Source organism: Mustela putorius, unplaced genomic scaffold (genome assembly GCF_011764305.1).
Source record: "Mustela putorius furo isolate JIRA1106 unplaced genomic scaffold, ASM1176430v1.1 tig00003901_pilon_pilon_pilon, whole genome shotgun sequence".
Classification (NCBI taxonomy): Eukaryota; Metazoa; Chordata; class Mammalia; order Carnivora; family Mustelidae; genus Mustela; species Mustela putorius.
Genome location: NW_025422049.1, coordinates 3,869,432 through 3,887,464, shown reverse-complemented (window position 1 = coordinate 3,887,464; position 18,033 = coordinate 3,869,432). Strand labels below are relative to the sequence as shown.

The 18,033-nt window shown below is 36.8% G+C and overlaps 1 protein-coding gene across 1 annotated transcript in view; it reads right to left on the bottom strand.

Moving 5' to 3' along the window:
• The window catches only part of TENM1 (teneurin transmembrane protein 1), a 797,330-nt gene that overhangs the window by 482,382 nt on the left and 296,915 nt on the right, over positions 1–18,033 (bottom strand). The window contains exons 4-5 of the mRNA XM_045068252.1: positions 9,847–10,107; positions 8,138–8,194 (exon numbers count right to left, since the gene is read on the bottom strand). Of these exons, the coding sequence (XP_044924187.1) occupies positions 8,138–8,194; positions 9,847–10,107 (318 nt within the window). The remainder of the gene's footprint in view (positions 1–8,137; positions 8,195–9,846; positions 10,108–18,033) is intronic.

Below are 18,033 nucleotides of genomic sequence, written 5' to 3'. Positions count from 1 at the left end.
GAAAAAAATGGTGCCAACAGACTTGCTTAAAGTAGGGTTGCCATAAACCTTCAATTTGTACCACACATGGTATCTGTGAAGCACCAAGATATGCATGCACTGTCATTTATTCCTAGTGAGTATATGCTCAACCATATTTTTTCTTACATTTCCTAACCTCTTAATCTACTGGGGCACCTAGGTGGCTCAGTCCATCAAGTGCTTGACTCTTTATCTAAGCTCAGATCTTGATCTTAGAGCCCTGAGTTCAAGATCTGCATTGAATTTGAATTTAAAAATTCATACATTTTTTAAAAAATCTATTGATAAGCTAATTCTGTGAGCACATTAGCTCATTTTGGCTTCTTTCATGTTATTTAATGTACTAAAGAAGTAAGTGGTTAAACAATAAAGACTAATAAACAATTCTAATTTACTTTAATATCAACATTATTCATATTATATTTAACTTCTTTTACATTCAAGTTTGAGTTCATGTAAATATATCCATGATGCATACCACATGTATACATACCAGACATTTAGATTATTTGTGTGTAGATACTTAGATTCTAATTCAAAGTTAAAATAAATTTTCAAGCAATTTGTTTTTAGAATTGGGGACATAATGTTGATAACTACTTCTATATCTGCCTATCACCTATCCCTCCTTCTACATGTACTGTCAGAAGTCATAGAGTACAGATGATTGAATTTGATCACTTAAAAAAATACACACACACACACACACACATCCTATGAACCTATTTCAAAAGGCAAATGACAAACTAAGAAACAAGCATAATATATGACAGCAAGGATTTTTAACCTTAATATATGAAGTGTTCTGGAAAAATAGTAAGAAATGTAAAAATTCAAATAGAAAAACGGGTGAAGAATGTCAAAAGACAATTCAGAACCGGGGAAATGCAAATGATTCATTAACATATAAAAAGATACACAGGGTCCCTCATCAATAAAATGCAAAATAATAGCACAAGAAGATACCATATTTCATCTAGCAGATTACATATTAAAAATCTTTTATATCACTGTCAGTGTTGATAAGGACATGGGAAAACAGGCACATTGGTAGGAAGATAAATTGGTTGTTTAAGGGGGAAATTTAGTAATATCTAGAAAAAAATGTTCAACGTACATATCCTTGACCCATCATTTCCACTTCTACAAAATTATCCAATAGGTGTGCAAAAAGATGTGTATAAAGATGCTAAGTGCAGCACTGTTTTTTAATAACAAAGCATTGGAAATCTACATGTCCATGAATAAGGGAACTGACTAAATAAATGATACAGAAACAGAATATTACACAAGCATTAAAAAGAGTGAGACAGATCTATGTATTACAAATATGGGAGAACGTCCAAAATAGAATATTAACTAGAAGAAGTTATTAGGCTTTTTATAGTATGTCCACCCATTTGTACATGTACAGAACATCTGGGGAATGATACATAATACACTGCTAACACTGGCCACCCCTCAAGAGTGGCACCTGAAGTGTAAGAGGGAGAAGGATTTTTTGCTTTAAGCCTGTGTTTACTGTTTCAATTTTTAAACCACCCTCTGATAGTACTTCAACACTACAAAAAATACTAGTTAAAATAACCTACAAAAAAGAAAATATGAGCTCATTATATCTAACTTTATAATGGCTTGAATTTCAATAATATCAAAATTGTTTTCAATTGTAAGATTATCACAGTCACCACAGAAGTGCCTCACCCACACATAAAGTAATCTCAATGACTTACACACTTCCTGTGATCGTGTAACATCTCCAAAGGAGCCATTACAAAGTCAACTGTGCTGTCTTATACATGCCTAATGGGTCCAGCAGAGCCATTAGGATGTCAGTTATATGGCAAGGCTCCTGCCAAAGCTATTACCAAGTCATTGCATTGTTTCACACACTTCCTTTGACATTCAGATGGTTCCCTAGGAACTGTTATCATTGCTAGGGAAGTGTCCTGTACAACTTATATTACCAGGGGAAAACAAAAAACCAAAGGAAAGAAATGTAGAACAAACAAACCAATTCCCTCCATTAAATGCACATGAATGGCCCCACATGGTCAAATATCAGAAGGAATGACTCCTCATTTGGGTATAACTATTGCATGTCATTCAAGAAACCCAGGTGTTAGGCTGGCTATTTTTTCACAACTCCTGCTGTTCTGATGAAGCAATTTAGGGTCTGAACACCATATGCATGGCTATGATGGCATGGTGTTTATTGGTAGCACATAGTATATTACCAGGTTTCTGTGGTATGCAGTACAGAAACAACAGGGAGCAGTACTAATGGATTTTTTTGGCTATTATGGGATTATATCAGATAATCCCTTACCTGTAAAGTTCCTGACCAGGATATAGGGATCTCAGCTGCCCAACAATCATGGAAATCGACAGGGCTTCTGCGTAGTTGAAATCCCAGTTCTACCTTAAGGGGCTACTACAAAGACCACAGAAAAACAATGGTACAAGTGATCCTTCAGCCACATCTGAAGTACTTCATTTAATTTCTTCTCACAGTCTTCTATACTTGGCAGAACAAGATTGTTGGCTACTGAAATGATGTATTATTGAAGGTAAGACAAGTGCATGGCATGTTACCCAGATGGAAATGAGGAGAAAGTAGGCCAGACCCTCCTAAGGCTAGAGATTCCTGGGACCCTAGATATTTCAGAAGTCACTTGGCAGGTCTGGTTAATCCTTGCCAAAAGAGCCTTCACCTGGAGGCACCTACCCCAGATTATGCACATAATAAATTCTTGCTGAGTGATAGAAAACCACCACTAACACTGACTGCGTGCTTAACATATGTCAGATACATTGTAAAGAGCAGTATATTCATTTTCTCACTTAATCCTCACAAAAAAACTGCAAAGGTGATGTCTCCACTTGACAAAGAAACTGAGGCTTGGAGAGCTTTAGGTATCTGTTCAAGGACACACAGCAGGTAAATGGCTGAACCAGAGTACAAACCTAGGTCTACCTTATACTATAGACCATGTTCTTAACCACATACTCTATAGAGAGCAAAATTTACTTAGATTGCATTAATATAACCATTTTTACTGTGATAAATGGTTTGAGATCACTTGCATTCTCACAGCAAACTGCACCTATCTTTATCACAGTATTGATTGGATTATATTAAAATTAGCTCCTTCTCCTCTCTAATAGAGCCATTTGGGTATATGTGCCCACTTGACTGACTGTCCTGCATTGAGAGTTGCTCTAAGAACCCAATGGGTGGGTTCCTACAAAGCAACATTTGTATTACTGACCTCATTCCCTGGGTATAGCTGATGGGTCCAGTGGCAGATATCTGACTCAAGCTGGGAAAATTATCCTGCCTCCTTGGAATTTAGAAATGGCACTGAAGGACACCTGGGTGGCTCAGTGGGCTAAGCCTCTGCCCTCAGCCCAGGTCATGATCTCAGGGCTCTGGGATCAAGCCCTGCATCAGGCTTTCTGCTCAGCAAGGAGCCTGCTTCCCCCACCCCCCCATCTCTCTTTCTTCCTGCCTCTCTGCCTACTTGTGATCTTTCTCTCTTTGTCAAATAAATAAATAAAATCTTTAAAAAAAATTTTTTTAAAAAGAAATGACACTGAAAATTATCAGGTTAATTTCAAATTCTCCCCTGAACAGAAGATATATAAACTGAGGGATTGTGTGCAGTTTTAGGCGTGTCTTTAAAATGGAGATTTAGAGGAAATCAACCTGCAGAGGCAGGAAGGAAGGAACTGGATTCAGAAGCAAGAGGCAAAGTCCAGGCAAGTCTTCTGATCTAATTCCTTCCTGCTGTCTAGTCACTCTTGCCCTGGTGCCATGAAGCATTCTCATGCTCTTTTAGGTAAATGTGGTTTTTTCTTCAAGCTATGTCAAGTTGGTTTCTGTTCCCTGCATTAACAGTGATAAATGATAATGAATAATCCTAACTAACAGGGCCTTAATCCCTCATGCTAGACTGTATGTTCTTTGAGATTGGGGATTCTATACTGTTCACCTTTTACCATATCCCCAGTCTCCCATACAGAGCTTAGCAGTGAGTAGGTACTCAATAAATATGGCTTGCACAGGAATATCATTATAAACAAGAATATAGCTATAAATTTCTTCATGATTTACAGATCATTTTTGACTTACATGGGGTTATGACCTTATAAACTCATCACAAGTTGAAAATATTGTAAATCGAAAATGCACATAATACAGCTAACTTACTGAGCACCATAGCTTAGCCTACCTTAAACTTGCTCAGAACACTCCCATCAGCCTACTTTTGGGCAGAATCATCTCAAAGAAAGCCTACTTTATAATACAGTGTTGGATAACTCACATAATTTGTTGACTACTGTACTGAAAGTAAAACAAAACCAAACAACAACAACAACAAAAAAACCCAGAACGGTTGTACCGGTGCAGAATGTGTGTAAGTGTATTGGTTGTTTACCTTTGTGATCAAGTGGCTGACTGGGGGCTGTGACTGCCACTGCCTAGCATCACGAGAGGATTGTACCGCATATCACTACTCCAGGCAAAGATCAAAATTCAAATTCAAAGTAGAATTAATACTGAATGAGTATTACTTTCTCACACCATAAAGTCAAAAGCATGTAAGTCTAAGCATTGTAAATTGGGGACCATCTGCATCTGTATACTTTATTAGTTACAGGTTTAAAATGCTTTTTCTTTGTTTCTCTCCATTTAGCTTCTTGATATGCAATTTCATTTTCACTTTTTATAATCCAACTGTTTCATTTAGGCCATATGTGAAAAACACATTCTTGGAAATTGATTACCCAAATTTAGCTGCCCATATCGTTTATTCCTCCAGTCTGAGGTATAGTCAAATGTAATTATGAGGGGTACCCTAGTTGCTGAGGTTGATACTCAAGCAGGACTGCAGAATCCTTCTAAGAAATGCCCACTGGATCACCTGTAGAGGCAGAACTGTGTTTTAGAGGACCAGAGGTTTGACCCACCAGCATTTCTATCCTTGTAAGATCAAAGAAGAGCTACAAAAATATATTGCCTCTCGGTTTTATTTTTTTCCTCAGGGCAATGTTGGTAGTAAGGTGAAATGGGAATGGTGAAGGGGTAAAAATGAATAAAGAAGTATGGTTGATAGCAAAGGGTCCTGCTCACAGACCTCAGGATGAAGCTAACTTGAGTAAATCTGCATTTTTCCTAAACAGACCATTAAGCATCAATAGACAATTTACTCAGGACAAATCTGAGGAAATGGAAATAAACTCCATTAGTGTTCCGATCACCCTATGAAAGCTGAGAAACCTGGATTCCCTTCTGCTACCCTATGTTCTCCTTCCCTTCCCCTTTGCTTCAGGCAGCTCAGTCCAAGAGTATCAGTGTTAAAATGGACGGCTATTTATTTTAATCCCTCATACGTTATAGTATGTTGGAGGCTTAAATTCAATTAAGGGTAACCAAATAGAGTTTGCGAAAATGAGAAAAAAATAAACATTTTGAAAGGCTTAACCAATTAATGAAATGAAAGATACAAGTCCTTATAGACATGATTTTGAAATATGAGTAGGATATCCAAGTGATAATCTAGGATGGACAGAATTGAAAGCATCCTTGAAATCATGTCTCGGAATCTGTCTCAGTTGAATAACTCACCCAAATTAACAATTTCCCCCAATCTTCACTTTTCTCCCACATTTATAGGAGTGAGGCCTAAATTGTCCTAAGCTGGTCTATGATATTTGGGCCACTGTTTCATCAATAATCCCCAAATCAGAATCTACAGGAGGACGGAAATGAAAGAAAGAGTCACTGACACTAACTGAGGCACAGGGATGGGGTGGCATGGAGTCTAAAATAGTAAAATACATAAATCTTAAAAATTTATGCCATTTTACTCTTTTCAAATATAGTATATACAAAGTCAGATTAATGAAAAAGATGCCCTGCTAGGCCTCCTTCCAGGAATGGATGAGATCAATGGGAAATGAATAGCAACATTTGCACAAAAAAATTAAGTTCCATTCATTGAAAATAACTATTTCTTCAAATTAATGTGCTTTTAGAAAAACCATTTATATATTTTTTTAAAGATTGTATTTATTTATTTGACAGACAGAGACCACAAGTAGGCAGAGAAGCAGAGAGAGAGAGGGAAGCAGACTCCCTGCTAAGCAGAGAGCCCCATGCGGGGCTTGATGCCAGGACCCTGAGATCATGACCTGAGCCGAAGGCAGAGGCTTAATCCACTGAGCCACCCAGGCGCCCCAACCATTTATATTTTAATCTTAACTCAAACCTCCTCTGTGAGAACCTAGGGAAATGTTGAAGACTGCTCACACCTGGTTATAACTGACTGAAAGTTTATAGAATCAAATTGGTGAAATCGTACTATAGATCATAAATTAAGATTCTAAATTGTATACTCTTTATTGAAAATTAGTAGTAGGAGTCAGAGTAAGATGTATAGATCTCTCACCAAGAAGGAAAAAGTTATATAAGTTCACATTATATTTGAGTCAAGGAAGGAAAGAAATGGCTATTTGGAAAATAATCAGTTGCAATTCAGAAACCAGCTAGTTAAGTGCAACTGATTATTTTCTAAATAGCCATTTCTTTCCTTCCTTGACTCACATATAACAAGAGAATCTATTTCGCCAAGTGATCAGAAGATCATATGAGATAAAGATACTAAGTGTTGTTTGGAAATTGTGCTGATCAATAATAATAATGAACATTCAAATTGCACTTACATGTTACAAATATTATTCCAAATCTTTATATACATCAGTTTATTCAATCATCACAAAATCCTCATGGTAGACATTAATATTATCCTTATTTTACAGGTGATGAAATTCGGGCACAGAAACTTTATAGAACTTTCCCAGCATTATACAGCTGGGATTCAAACCTAGGTCCCCTGGCTCCACAGTCCAAACTTATAATCACTATGCTCTACTACCTCTCAAAAATTGAAATCATTCTTAGAGGTACCTATTGGGCCAATAGAGTCTCACAGTGAAGATGAGTTTTTAGCAGACTCAATCATTGGTTTTCTTAGCAGCCCAGCCCAATTTTGTGATACTCTATCCAGTTCCTAAAATAAACCATAAGGAAAATAAACCTACAAGGAAAATAAAGGATGCATGTCCTTTACTCCTGTGTCTTCCAACTCTGTCTCAGTAAATAGTATTACACTGTCAAGGTAGACAGATGGTTGATTAGACCGAGGGTCAAATGAAACTGAATAGTTTCATTCTTGAAAGTGCCTAATACATCCAATGAGTAAGACACAGTGATACAGTATAGTGGCTCCCTCCAATCATCAGTTCTCATGGTGGGGGGGGAGGGGAGGAGAATATGCATTTTAATAAAGCTCATTCTGATATATCTTTCTTTGATCCCTTTCTCCCGCCACCTTCCAATTTCACGTCATTGCCTTGTTGTCAGATATGAGAATTGCCCCTCCCCCTCGAGAGTTTGATTTGCATCATAATCATTTATAAATATTGCTTTCTTTCATGCCTCGGGAAAAGAGGCAAAACCTAATGAGCGCAATGAAGACAAAAGTAAAAAGGACACCAATACTCCTCACTGACAAAATGATACAATATAAACAGAGGTTTACAGGGAAGAATGAACAACATTTCTTTCATGAAGGTGCTATTTATAATTGATGACATGGATATAGCAGGATTCTAAACCCAAGCCAGAGCATCTGAAGAAAAGACCAAAGCCATTTGCTAGGTGTTGTAAAGCTATGACAATATCTGAATTAAATTAATGACTACAGCCATGCAAAAAAATCATAGATAACGTAGGAAATCATAAGGCCAAACGCGATTCATCTTGATTTAAGATCTACACCTCCATGCTAAATCAATGTTTCCTCAGCTTGGATCTTATCTTGTCCTTGTCCGGAGCTCTTGCCTCACCTCTTCTTCACTACCAACACACACACATGAATTTTTCCAGAAATATGCAAACCAATAAGCAGCCAATGAACTAATCTTTGACAGGTTAAATAACCAGCCCGGTGTGTTGTTTGTCGGGGGGCAGAGTTCCACTTTGTGGGATGGGTATCAGGGATGGGGTGAGGTAAAAATAATCAGTGGCCAAATATTTGGATAGACTTACCTTGAGTAGACCCAGCTTGAGCCTCCATGTCGCAACAAACAGGAGAGAATTTAAAACCTGTAATATTAAACATTTTACGAATTAATCCTTATCCAATGTATCTGGGATTCTCAATCTTTAATCCCTACCCTTCATCTGGTAGTATTTTTTTAATAACAGATTCAATGAAATATGATTCACATATCATAATGTTCACCTTCTTAAAATGTATAATTCAGTAGTATTTAGTATTTTCACAGAGTTCTGCAACCATCACCAATATATTGATGAATTATTCCATTACCTCAAAAGAAACCCCATACACCTAGAGTCTTATGGAAGTGGAAGAATGGTGGAAATCCATGGAGAAACTTCTTTCATTTTAATATTTTAATGCAGTGAACTGCTATATAACTTCGTATGTCAAGATAGACATGAGGTACAAGAAGTCTCAGTGATGTAGATCATCTAACATCCTTTTTACATAAATTTGGTCATTTTTTTTTTCTGTTTCACAGCTGAAGCCCAGAAAACTTTAGAGACTAATCCAAGGTCTCATTACTTCTATCCTAATGCTCTTTCACTTATATGACTATGCATACATAGATCACCTATGTTCCCTTCTCATTTTCATAATTCACCTCCTACACTCTTGGCCAAAGCCAGCAACACAATACATACATACATACGTACATGAAAATAAACTAAAAAAAAAAAAAATGAAGACTCCAAGCATACTTGGTGATATTACAAAATGTTATGGTCTAACATAAAGGAAGTTATATTCTAACTAGTGGGTAAATGTTCATTCCTGATTATATCATTGTGGCCAGGGTCCCCTATGGGCTGAACAAGGCAGAGGACAGAATAGAAAAAGCTGTAGGTATAGGGTGGCTGGCTACCGCTCTGTCACCTGAGAAAACACTAATTAGCCACTGCTAACAGAGGAGACCTGTGGTCACAATAATGGGACCTATGAAGTTTATACAAACAGAATGAAGAGCACAGACTAATGTGTTTAATAAGCATTAATGTGCTTTTTATGAAAGGATTTTGTTCTTCAGTAGGGACAGAAGTAAAATAAATTAACCTCTTCTCACCAATTCAAAAAGACAAAATTTTTCTGTTTCTAAAAGTTCTAAAAAAAGAATATATAATAGTAATTTAATGATATTGGTATTATTACTAAGTGTCTGGCAAATGGCTGAAGTTAACTTACCTTTTGGGCTTTTTTTTTTATTGTTTCAGTCTAACCTGGTTAATTTGAATCTGTCTGTACATTTGACAGGTTAGTCCGAATTAAAACAGAAAGCATATACAGAACAAGCTTGGTATACAGTCATTCATCTCATTGTTTATATGTTGATGTAAAGGCCAAAATACATGAAATGAATACTTTCTGTAATAAATACCATTAGTAGTGCACTGGAAAATAAAGAAGAAAAAAAAGGTGAGTAATAAATACGACATGCGTAATATCGATGATGACATGAGATTATTTCCTTTGGGGGATCACCAGAAATAACAAGCATTTTATCTATTATTACAAATAGGGGTGTCTATTTTCCAGATACTTGGGTACGTACCTTGTCCATGGGAACCCACTAACCTGCATTTCTATGCTGTACATTACATGAAAGATAAGCAGACAGAGGGAAGAAAAACAAATCAAAGGCTAAAAACTGCATTTTCTCTGGGTTTTACTTAAACAGTATAGATAGTTCTATTACCATTCTCCCCATCCGACTTCCTTTCATGGTCTGTATCAGTCAAGGACAGTGCAGAATTGGCCCGGCTGGACAAACAGGAACTATGCTCTGATTTCATCCCCCGTATCCACATTCTCAGAGCATGATCAGGTGAGGCCGCACCTTCGGTCTCTGTGTCCACATCAGAGCCCATCTCTAGCTGGTACCCGTGCCGAGGAACACTGTGCATGTCTGTCTGGTAGCCAGAACACAGAGTGTGAGGAGTTTCACAGAATTCCATCTCTGAGAAGAAACGAAGTTCACAGGAAAAGTTTAGAAATAGGAAGAAAGATCCGATAAAATTCTACTTTCTATCCTTACGCCCCCCGCCCCCCCCCCCGCTAGTAATTACGTGTTTTTGCAAACTTAGAATTCTGGCCTTTTTATTTATGGTAGCTAGGATTCTGTGCTTATTTTGCACTTCTGTAGCTTAAAATTATGCTCCTGTTGATTCTTACAAGGCTCTGGAAAAAGCATGCCCAAAATAGCTTTATAGCTACAATTTTAGGTTGCACAAAATGTAATGAAATAAGTGAATGCAGACGAGTATAAAGTGTAGAAAGCTGTCCTTTAAAAGATATTTCTCTTCTAGGAAGAATATATATGATCCTTAGCGCACACCTATGCTTAAAATAATAAAATTATTGGCTTTCCTAAGTATTTCATACACATTAGGGTTAAGAATAAATAATTCAATGTGAAAAATCTGGGGGGAAATGTTACATATTTAAACATACTTCTCTAAAGTATGTTTCCCAAAACACATTAGCTTAACCACCTGAAACTATGAGTGTTTAATATCATTATTCCCCATAGTCTCCAAAGGGGTTTGAGGCCTACCTGAGGCTAATGATTCTGTTCCATCCATTCATTTCATTCATTCATTTTAACAAATACATAAAAAATATTCAATTGTATATTTCACCTTAGCAGAGCTTCATAGTTTGGATTCCCCCACTTTTCCCCCCAAGTCTTAGATCCATATAATGCTTAGGATATTGCCGACGATGTAATGAATCCCCTCTTTTTACCGTTGAGGAAAATAAGGTCCAAAGTGTAGGTATCATTTGTCTATTGCACATGGCAGGTAGCAACAGATCCCTTTTTCCTAAAACACCCATCTGGGCACGGTGTCCACTAGACACTGGTGAAACCCCATCCACTTACTGTATGTATATCAGGCATTCAGTCTTACATTCAATTTTGCATTCAATTATGGCAAGGTGTCAGAAAGGGGGAAAAATGCTTTAACAGTCCCTAATAAGTTAATGAAAAATGACCACATGCCAAGATATATCATCTGAAATGTCCATGTAATACTTAGATAAGGTAATCCGGGGATGTTGTACACTATATAGGATTTTCTCAGACTGACATCAGAGACAGGGTACGTCATTTGGCTGGGAAGAAGCTTAACTGAGTGCATCTAATCCTTAGCACATATCAATAAAATGCAAACCCTAAAATGAATTCAATTCTTTGAATACAGAAAGTGTTAGAATTTATATAGACAGACCATGCACTAGATAGAAGAATGCAGAATATGAATATGTGTTTTAAAAATAGCTGTTTATGTGACATATAATTGCCAAAAAAGGATTTAACAAATCAAATCTTAATGCTTATTTAATAGCCATTAGGTGCTCAACACTGTGCTCTATGAAACAGATACCGTGGGCAGAGAAGGCTACTATAATGTATTAGGATAATTCAATTATAAATTAATTTTCTCAGGGTTATAAGTCACTGTTAAGCTCATTACTTAGGATTTCTGTGCTGCATGTTTCTAAGAGTAGTTCTGTTTTTCCACAGAAATTTGTCTAAATTCCAAAGCAGTAATTAAAAATAGACGTGTTTTCTACCTGTCAAACATATAACCTCAGGAAACTGTGCTTCTCCATGACATAAGGCTAAAAGCAAAAATCCATTTTGCCCAATATAAATATTAGTGATCTAGAATATTGTGATCAGTTAATATTCATGCCTCTTAATTTCACAATGTTTCATTATCTAATCCTACTGTGCAACTGTTGCTACAGCAACCTGACCATGAACCTGTCAGCTTAAAGCTGCAGGAAAGGAATTTTATACATGCCTGCATTCACGACTTCCTTCACTCCCCTAGACCAATGCTTCCCAAACTTCAGCGTGTTTCAGAATCACCTGGAAGGCTTCTTAAAATACAGATTGCTGTGCCTGCCCTCCAGTTTCAGTTTCTGATTCAGAAGGTCCGGAGGAAGACTGGGGAATCTGCATTTCTAACAAGCTCCCAGGTAAGGCCTATATGCTCCTGGTCCAGGGACCACACCTTGAAAACTCCATCCCTGGATATTTCCTGAAGTCAGTGGGAGCCAGGAAAAGGGACAAAGTGAGAGAACAACCTTACTGGGGCATTACCAAAGATTCTGCAGCAACCAGCTGTAATCCTATTTGGAGACACAAGAAAGAAAGGGCTTGAATTGAATTGCTATGAAGTGTCCCCATTTATTTCCCCTGGATTCAGGGCACTAATTAGGAAATTTACTTTCAAAAGCACAGCCTTGCATTTATTTTCACTCATACAATGACACTGAGATGTTATTTTCCAAAGACTACAATATGAGCATCTGAGTCATGGTAAAGACATTCACTGGAAAAGGATGAACAAATAAAAATAAATACACAGCCAATTTGACATTTTATATAATAAAATGCTAGATATGGTTAAAAAATAAAGATCACTGGCAAATGTAAGAAGAATGCCTTTTTGTTAAAGAGATTTATTTCCCATTCAAAAAGAAATCTGAACATGGATTTGTTCCCTTTTAAGGAAATGTGGTGTAATATGATAAAAAAAATCACGTAAGATTTCCATTGGAGCAATAGTCTGATCTGAACACAAAGATTAAACTACAAATTCTGTAATTAAAACAACCTGGTAAAAATACACTTCCCTTGTTGATACATAATTAGAAAAAGTAACAATCCAAGTAAGCTATCAGTTGTTTTTTAATGTTCAAACAAAAATAAAAGGAGAGAAAGAAAAGGTTTCCCTTACTCCCAGTAAAGGATTTGAACACTTCCCTTTCTTAAAATCAACGTTACCACTGTGAATTATTTCCTTAAATACACAAAAGTCTCGGTGGTGTTCAAAATTCCCATAGGATGCATTTTCTATAAAGCACTTACAACGCACCTTGCATAAGTGGTTGTTTTTAGCCTTGCACATATAACCTTGTTACCTAAAATACTATATATTCCCTAGAGAAGATGAAGTTCAATTGGATTTATTATAGGTCTACTCTTACCAAACCTAACCATAAGAGAAATGACAGTACACTCTTAGGATATCTAAGATTTAAAAAGATAGATTGGTATCATAAGAAATTATAATTCAAGAATAAACAGATACAGATGTTGCCAAGTGAATGAAGTACTTGGGGCTTCACAAATATGTATTTAAATTTTATTATAATGAAAACCTATTTTGCAGTCTCATAAGAGACAAAATATGAGCAAATCAATACAGTTGAAATCCAGTTTTTAAAGGGGTAAAAGATTTGAAAAAATGTCTCACAAAAAAGGTATGCAAACAACCAATAAGCAACTGAAAAGATGCTCCACATCATTAGTCATCTAAAACTGCAATAAGATACCACTACAGTCCTAACCATAATGGCTAAAGAAACTTCTGACCACACCAAGTGTTGACAAGGATGTGGAGCAACCATATACACTGCTAGTGAGAAAGTAAAATGGTACAACCACTTTGGAAAACAATTTGCCCATTTCCTAAAAAGGTAAAGCAATCCTTAACAGGAGATCAATGTACTCCTGGATACCTATCCTAAAGAAATGAAAACTTTTGTCCAAACAAAATTATATACAAGGTTGTTCATAAGGTTTATTCATAATAACTTAAAAAAAAAGACACAACCCAACTATCCACGAAGAGCTGAAAGGATAAACTCCCTGTGGTAGAGCTATACACACAGGATGCATGGAATACTACTCAGTCCTAACAATGAATGAACTACTGATACATGGCAAGATACATGGACCTCAAAACAATTATGCTATGGGAATGAAGACCAACAGCATGTCTACATATATGCTTCCCTTTAAACAAAATTCTAGAAAATGCAAACCCATCTATAGTGACAATAGATCAGAAGTTTCCTGAGGGAGAGAGTGAGGGAGAAGTATAGGACAAAGGTGCACAAGGAAACAGGTCTGCTGTCTTGATTGTGACAATAGTTTCACATGTGTATACATGCCAAAGTTTATCAGTTGTACACTTTAAGTGTGTATAGTTTATTGTACTTTAATTATACCTCTATAAAATTCTTTTAGTGGATTTTATACCACCAGGAAATTGGACAGTGTGGAGACCAGAGACACAGTCAATTTTCATAGGTGGAGCCACAGGTCTTGACTTAGAAGCAGGCCCTATTCTTTTCCTCTTTGTGGAATAAAGTTCATGTAGCATGAATAAAACGGTAGTCAAAATGCTCTCTTGCTTTCTATCTAAGTCAACAAGCAATCAGGGCTAACTGATGCATGACTTCTCTGTGATTCTCTAGGGAGCACTTTTTTTCCCTAGGAACATAAACAGCTGAAAGCTAATTGTAGGAGGGAAACAAAGAATGACACTGATTATTAGTGAACTTTCCGCATCTAAGGGAACGTTCTGTAGCTGGGGATTATGAGACTAAGTTGAGTGGATCTGGCACAAAGGATCACTTTAGGCCACTATTAATGCTAATAAATTAATATATTTTTTAAATGCTATAAAGTGCCCAGTAAAATGAACTATGGAGTTTTCTCTCTGAATCTAGGGATTTATCTTCAGGTGTTCAGCCTGGAGAAGTCATTTATCAAAACTTGAAAGGGAAAGTCATAGTTATCTATATCAGCATTTTTCTAGAAATGCCATTTTGAGTTCAATAAGCTCAAGATTTCATTTTCCTTAAAATTCCACCCCTCCAAAATTCCTCTAAAAAGGGAGCTTTATGGCATCACACTCCAAATAGATAATTGGAGGCCAAAAAGCATGATTAATCTTACGCATGACATGAGTAACTTGTGATATAACTTCTAAAGAGTGTAGTCCATTTCCAAAGTAAGGAAGAGGGAGGGGTATAAAATTATTAGCTTTAATTACTGTGATTCATAAGAAGCCTTATGAACTACATGCAAAAGCAGATGTTTCTAATTAGCCATGCTGTTTTTGGATAAGCCACTTAATATCTTAGGGTCTCAGTTTCCCCACTTGTAAAATATTCAGGTCTACCTGGACATCGATCTCTAGGTAACACCCTTGTTCTAAAATTCTGTAATTATAGCTTGCCCTGTTATTGCAAAGTGTGGAATGGTTAATATTTACAAATGGGGAAAGAATTAGTGGTTTTGTAAATCAAGGTGCTATTCACAGTTCTATTGTGAAGGATAATCACACATGATAGCTAAATAAGATCTTGTGTCATGATTACAAGACTTGCAATATTAAAGTATTGATACAGCTTAGGTATTCATTGTGAATTGCAAGAGTAGTGACAGAGTATGTAAAGTAAATAACATAATAAAATCAACTGAATAAATAATTATTCATCAGACATAAAATTGTCAGTTTATAAACATGGCTATCAAACTGTACTCTATAGCATGATGAATAAAAAGTCACACAATTAAAAAGTATCACTGACCCACTAATAATTCATTACCAGCTCTAGGGAAAAATATAATGAGTTACTACAATCTTAAGCAAGAGAGGAAGGAGGGAAGGAAGGAAAGAAAGGAAGTAAGGAAGGAAGAAAGTAAAGGGGGAAGGAAGGAAAGAACAACAGATAAGAACACAGATAAGAACAACACCAGAAAGAACACAGATAATTTTCACTGTTGGGTACCATTTTGTATTTCTCAGTGTAGTGGGTTGAATATAAAATGCTATCAAATTGTCAAACAAACAAGTTCATGTAAGTTTACTTAAACACAGCTCCACTGAACACCCACTCAATTTCAAGTCAAGGAAACAAAACAAAATAGACTTCTCTGATTCCTCTTAGTCTTAGAAAATTAGCCCAATTTAATTTCCTCTTCTCTTACTTCAAGAAAAAGCTGTATCGAATGCACAGTACTGTACGAGGCACTGAGCAGAGTGAGTTAACAGGACCACGTCATGTCCTTTAGCAAGTTCCACAGAGAGCTTTGTTTAAGGTCCAGATAACAACAAAGTAATAAAGGCACACCACCAGACGTGACCTTTATTTTTCTGCTGAGGGCTTATCAGTCTTTTCTGGGGCACAGCAGTGAGAGACCGAGTGCTCCCACATGTACATCTGGGGCCTGTGGTTATCAGAGGACTTAAAGAAAACAGCAAAGCTTCCTAAGCCTAATCTCCCCACTCATGGTTTCAAATGTACCCATTATCTGGGTACTCAGGATCTACCAATTATGCCCTATTTAATTTTCAAGATTTCTCCATCTGTCAGTACAGCGACAAGCACAGCAAAAAAAAAAATCTGGGCAGAGTTAAAAGCCTGAAGTAGAAATGTTCATGCTTTGTGGCCAATATTGGCTAACTGGAGTCAACCTAGAAAATAGTTAACAGACCATGTTAATGCCAAAGAGGATGCTCTTGGGAGTACGCTGAGTTGCAAATCTGTCAAAATGGCTCAGACCAAAGAAGGATACAGAATTTTAACAGAAAGTCAAAAGGAAGGGAGTTGACGTAGGAACCTGGAAGGAATCAAAAGGGATTCCAATCGTATTTAGAGAGCTAGGAGAACAACTTTCATCAAGCTAAGAAGGAAGGACATTTACTATGGCAAGAAGCAACTTCCGCCTATTTCCTTGAACTAGTGATTCACGTCGGTGCAGGACGCAGTTAGAGTGTGCTCACAGAAGATGGGCGAACTCGCTCTGACACTAACACACAGCAATTCCCACCACAGTGAAAAATGTGAGGCTTGCTCTATAGTCTTCATAACAAGAGTCTGGAAAAATAATCAGGGACTAGAAAAGATGGTGGGAGGTCCTGCACTTCAACAGAAATTTAGATCAATGAGAGCCTGTGCATGTTCCCTTTATTTCAACATTTTGAATGAGACAGAAACTTCCCGGCCTAAATGAGAAATTTTCAGGGCTACTGAACACTGAAAATGCATGGTGCTCAATGGCCCTAAAAATTTCTCATTTCTTACCTTTGTTGGTCCAATTTTCTGACTGTTCATAACACTTCGAATCCTGAATTCTTATTGACCACTGTGGTCTTCCAGGTATACTTTTGCATTTTCATTATGTTCACGAAGCATGTGAAGCTGTTTGTTTAATGTGTGTGTGCATGTGAATTTTAAACGGCATTAATCTGTGGCACAAGTCCACTTACAGAAGCAAGACGGGTGAGCTGAAGAGTTAAGTGACCACAAAAAACACTTGTGAGTGCTTCAAACCATACTTAGAAAAGCAAACAGTGTGACTTCTGTAACATTCTACACTAATCTGTAAGCATTTATTTTATGATGAATGAGTAAAGATACCAAAATAGAATTGTGCACTGGAGTCACTGTTTATTAAAACAACAACTACTATACTACTACTACTACTACTACTACTACTACTACTGAATAAACCACATTCTGCTCTTTAAGGGGGTTCTTCTTACCATCTTTCAAAGATGCCCCATTCTCCTTTGCCTGTGTATCTCTGGACATATTGTGCCGGCTTCCTGCAATACCTCCCCCCTCTCTGGTTTTTCACTAATCTGATTCCTAATATCCAGCCTGTGTTGGTACCTTCACAAATAATTCTCCAAATTTCTCCTCCCCTCTTTCCAGAGCATTCTCATCCACAGCATTTCTAATTTTTACTATATATTTTTATACCTGACTTCTTTTTTGTCTACATGTGTATCATCTGTATTACCTACTAAATCTGACCTCCAGACTTCCTACGGTGTTTTCTAAACTTACTGGTATCTCTCAAAATCAAATGAGATAATTTCCACAAAGTGTTGTATGATTTATTAAGGACTACATAAATATAGTGTAGTTTTGTCATCCCCTCAGGCCCTAGAATAATTCTAGTCAAGGACTGATCATTAAATACCAAAGTTTTAAAGTCAGTAGTTAATAGGGAAGCACTCTTGAAAGGATTAAATTTGTGAATATAATTCCAATGCATATGAGATAG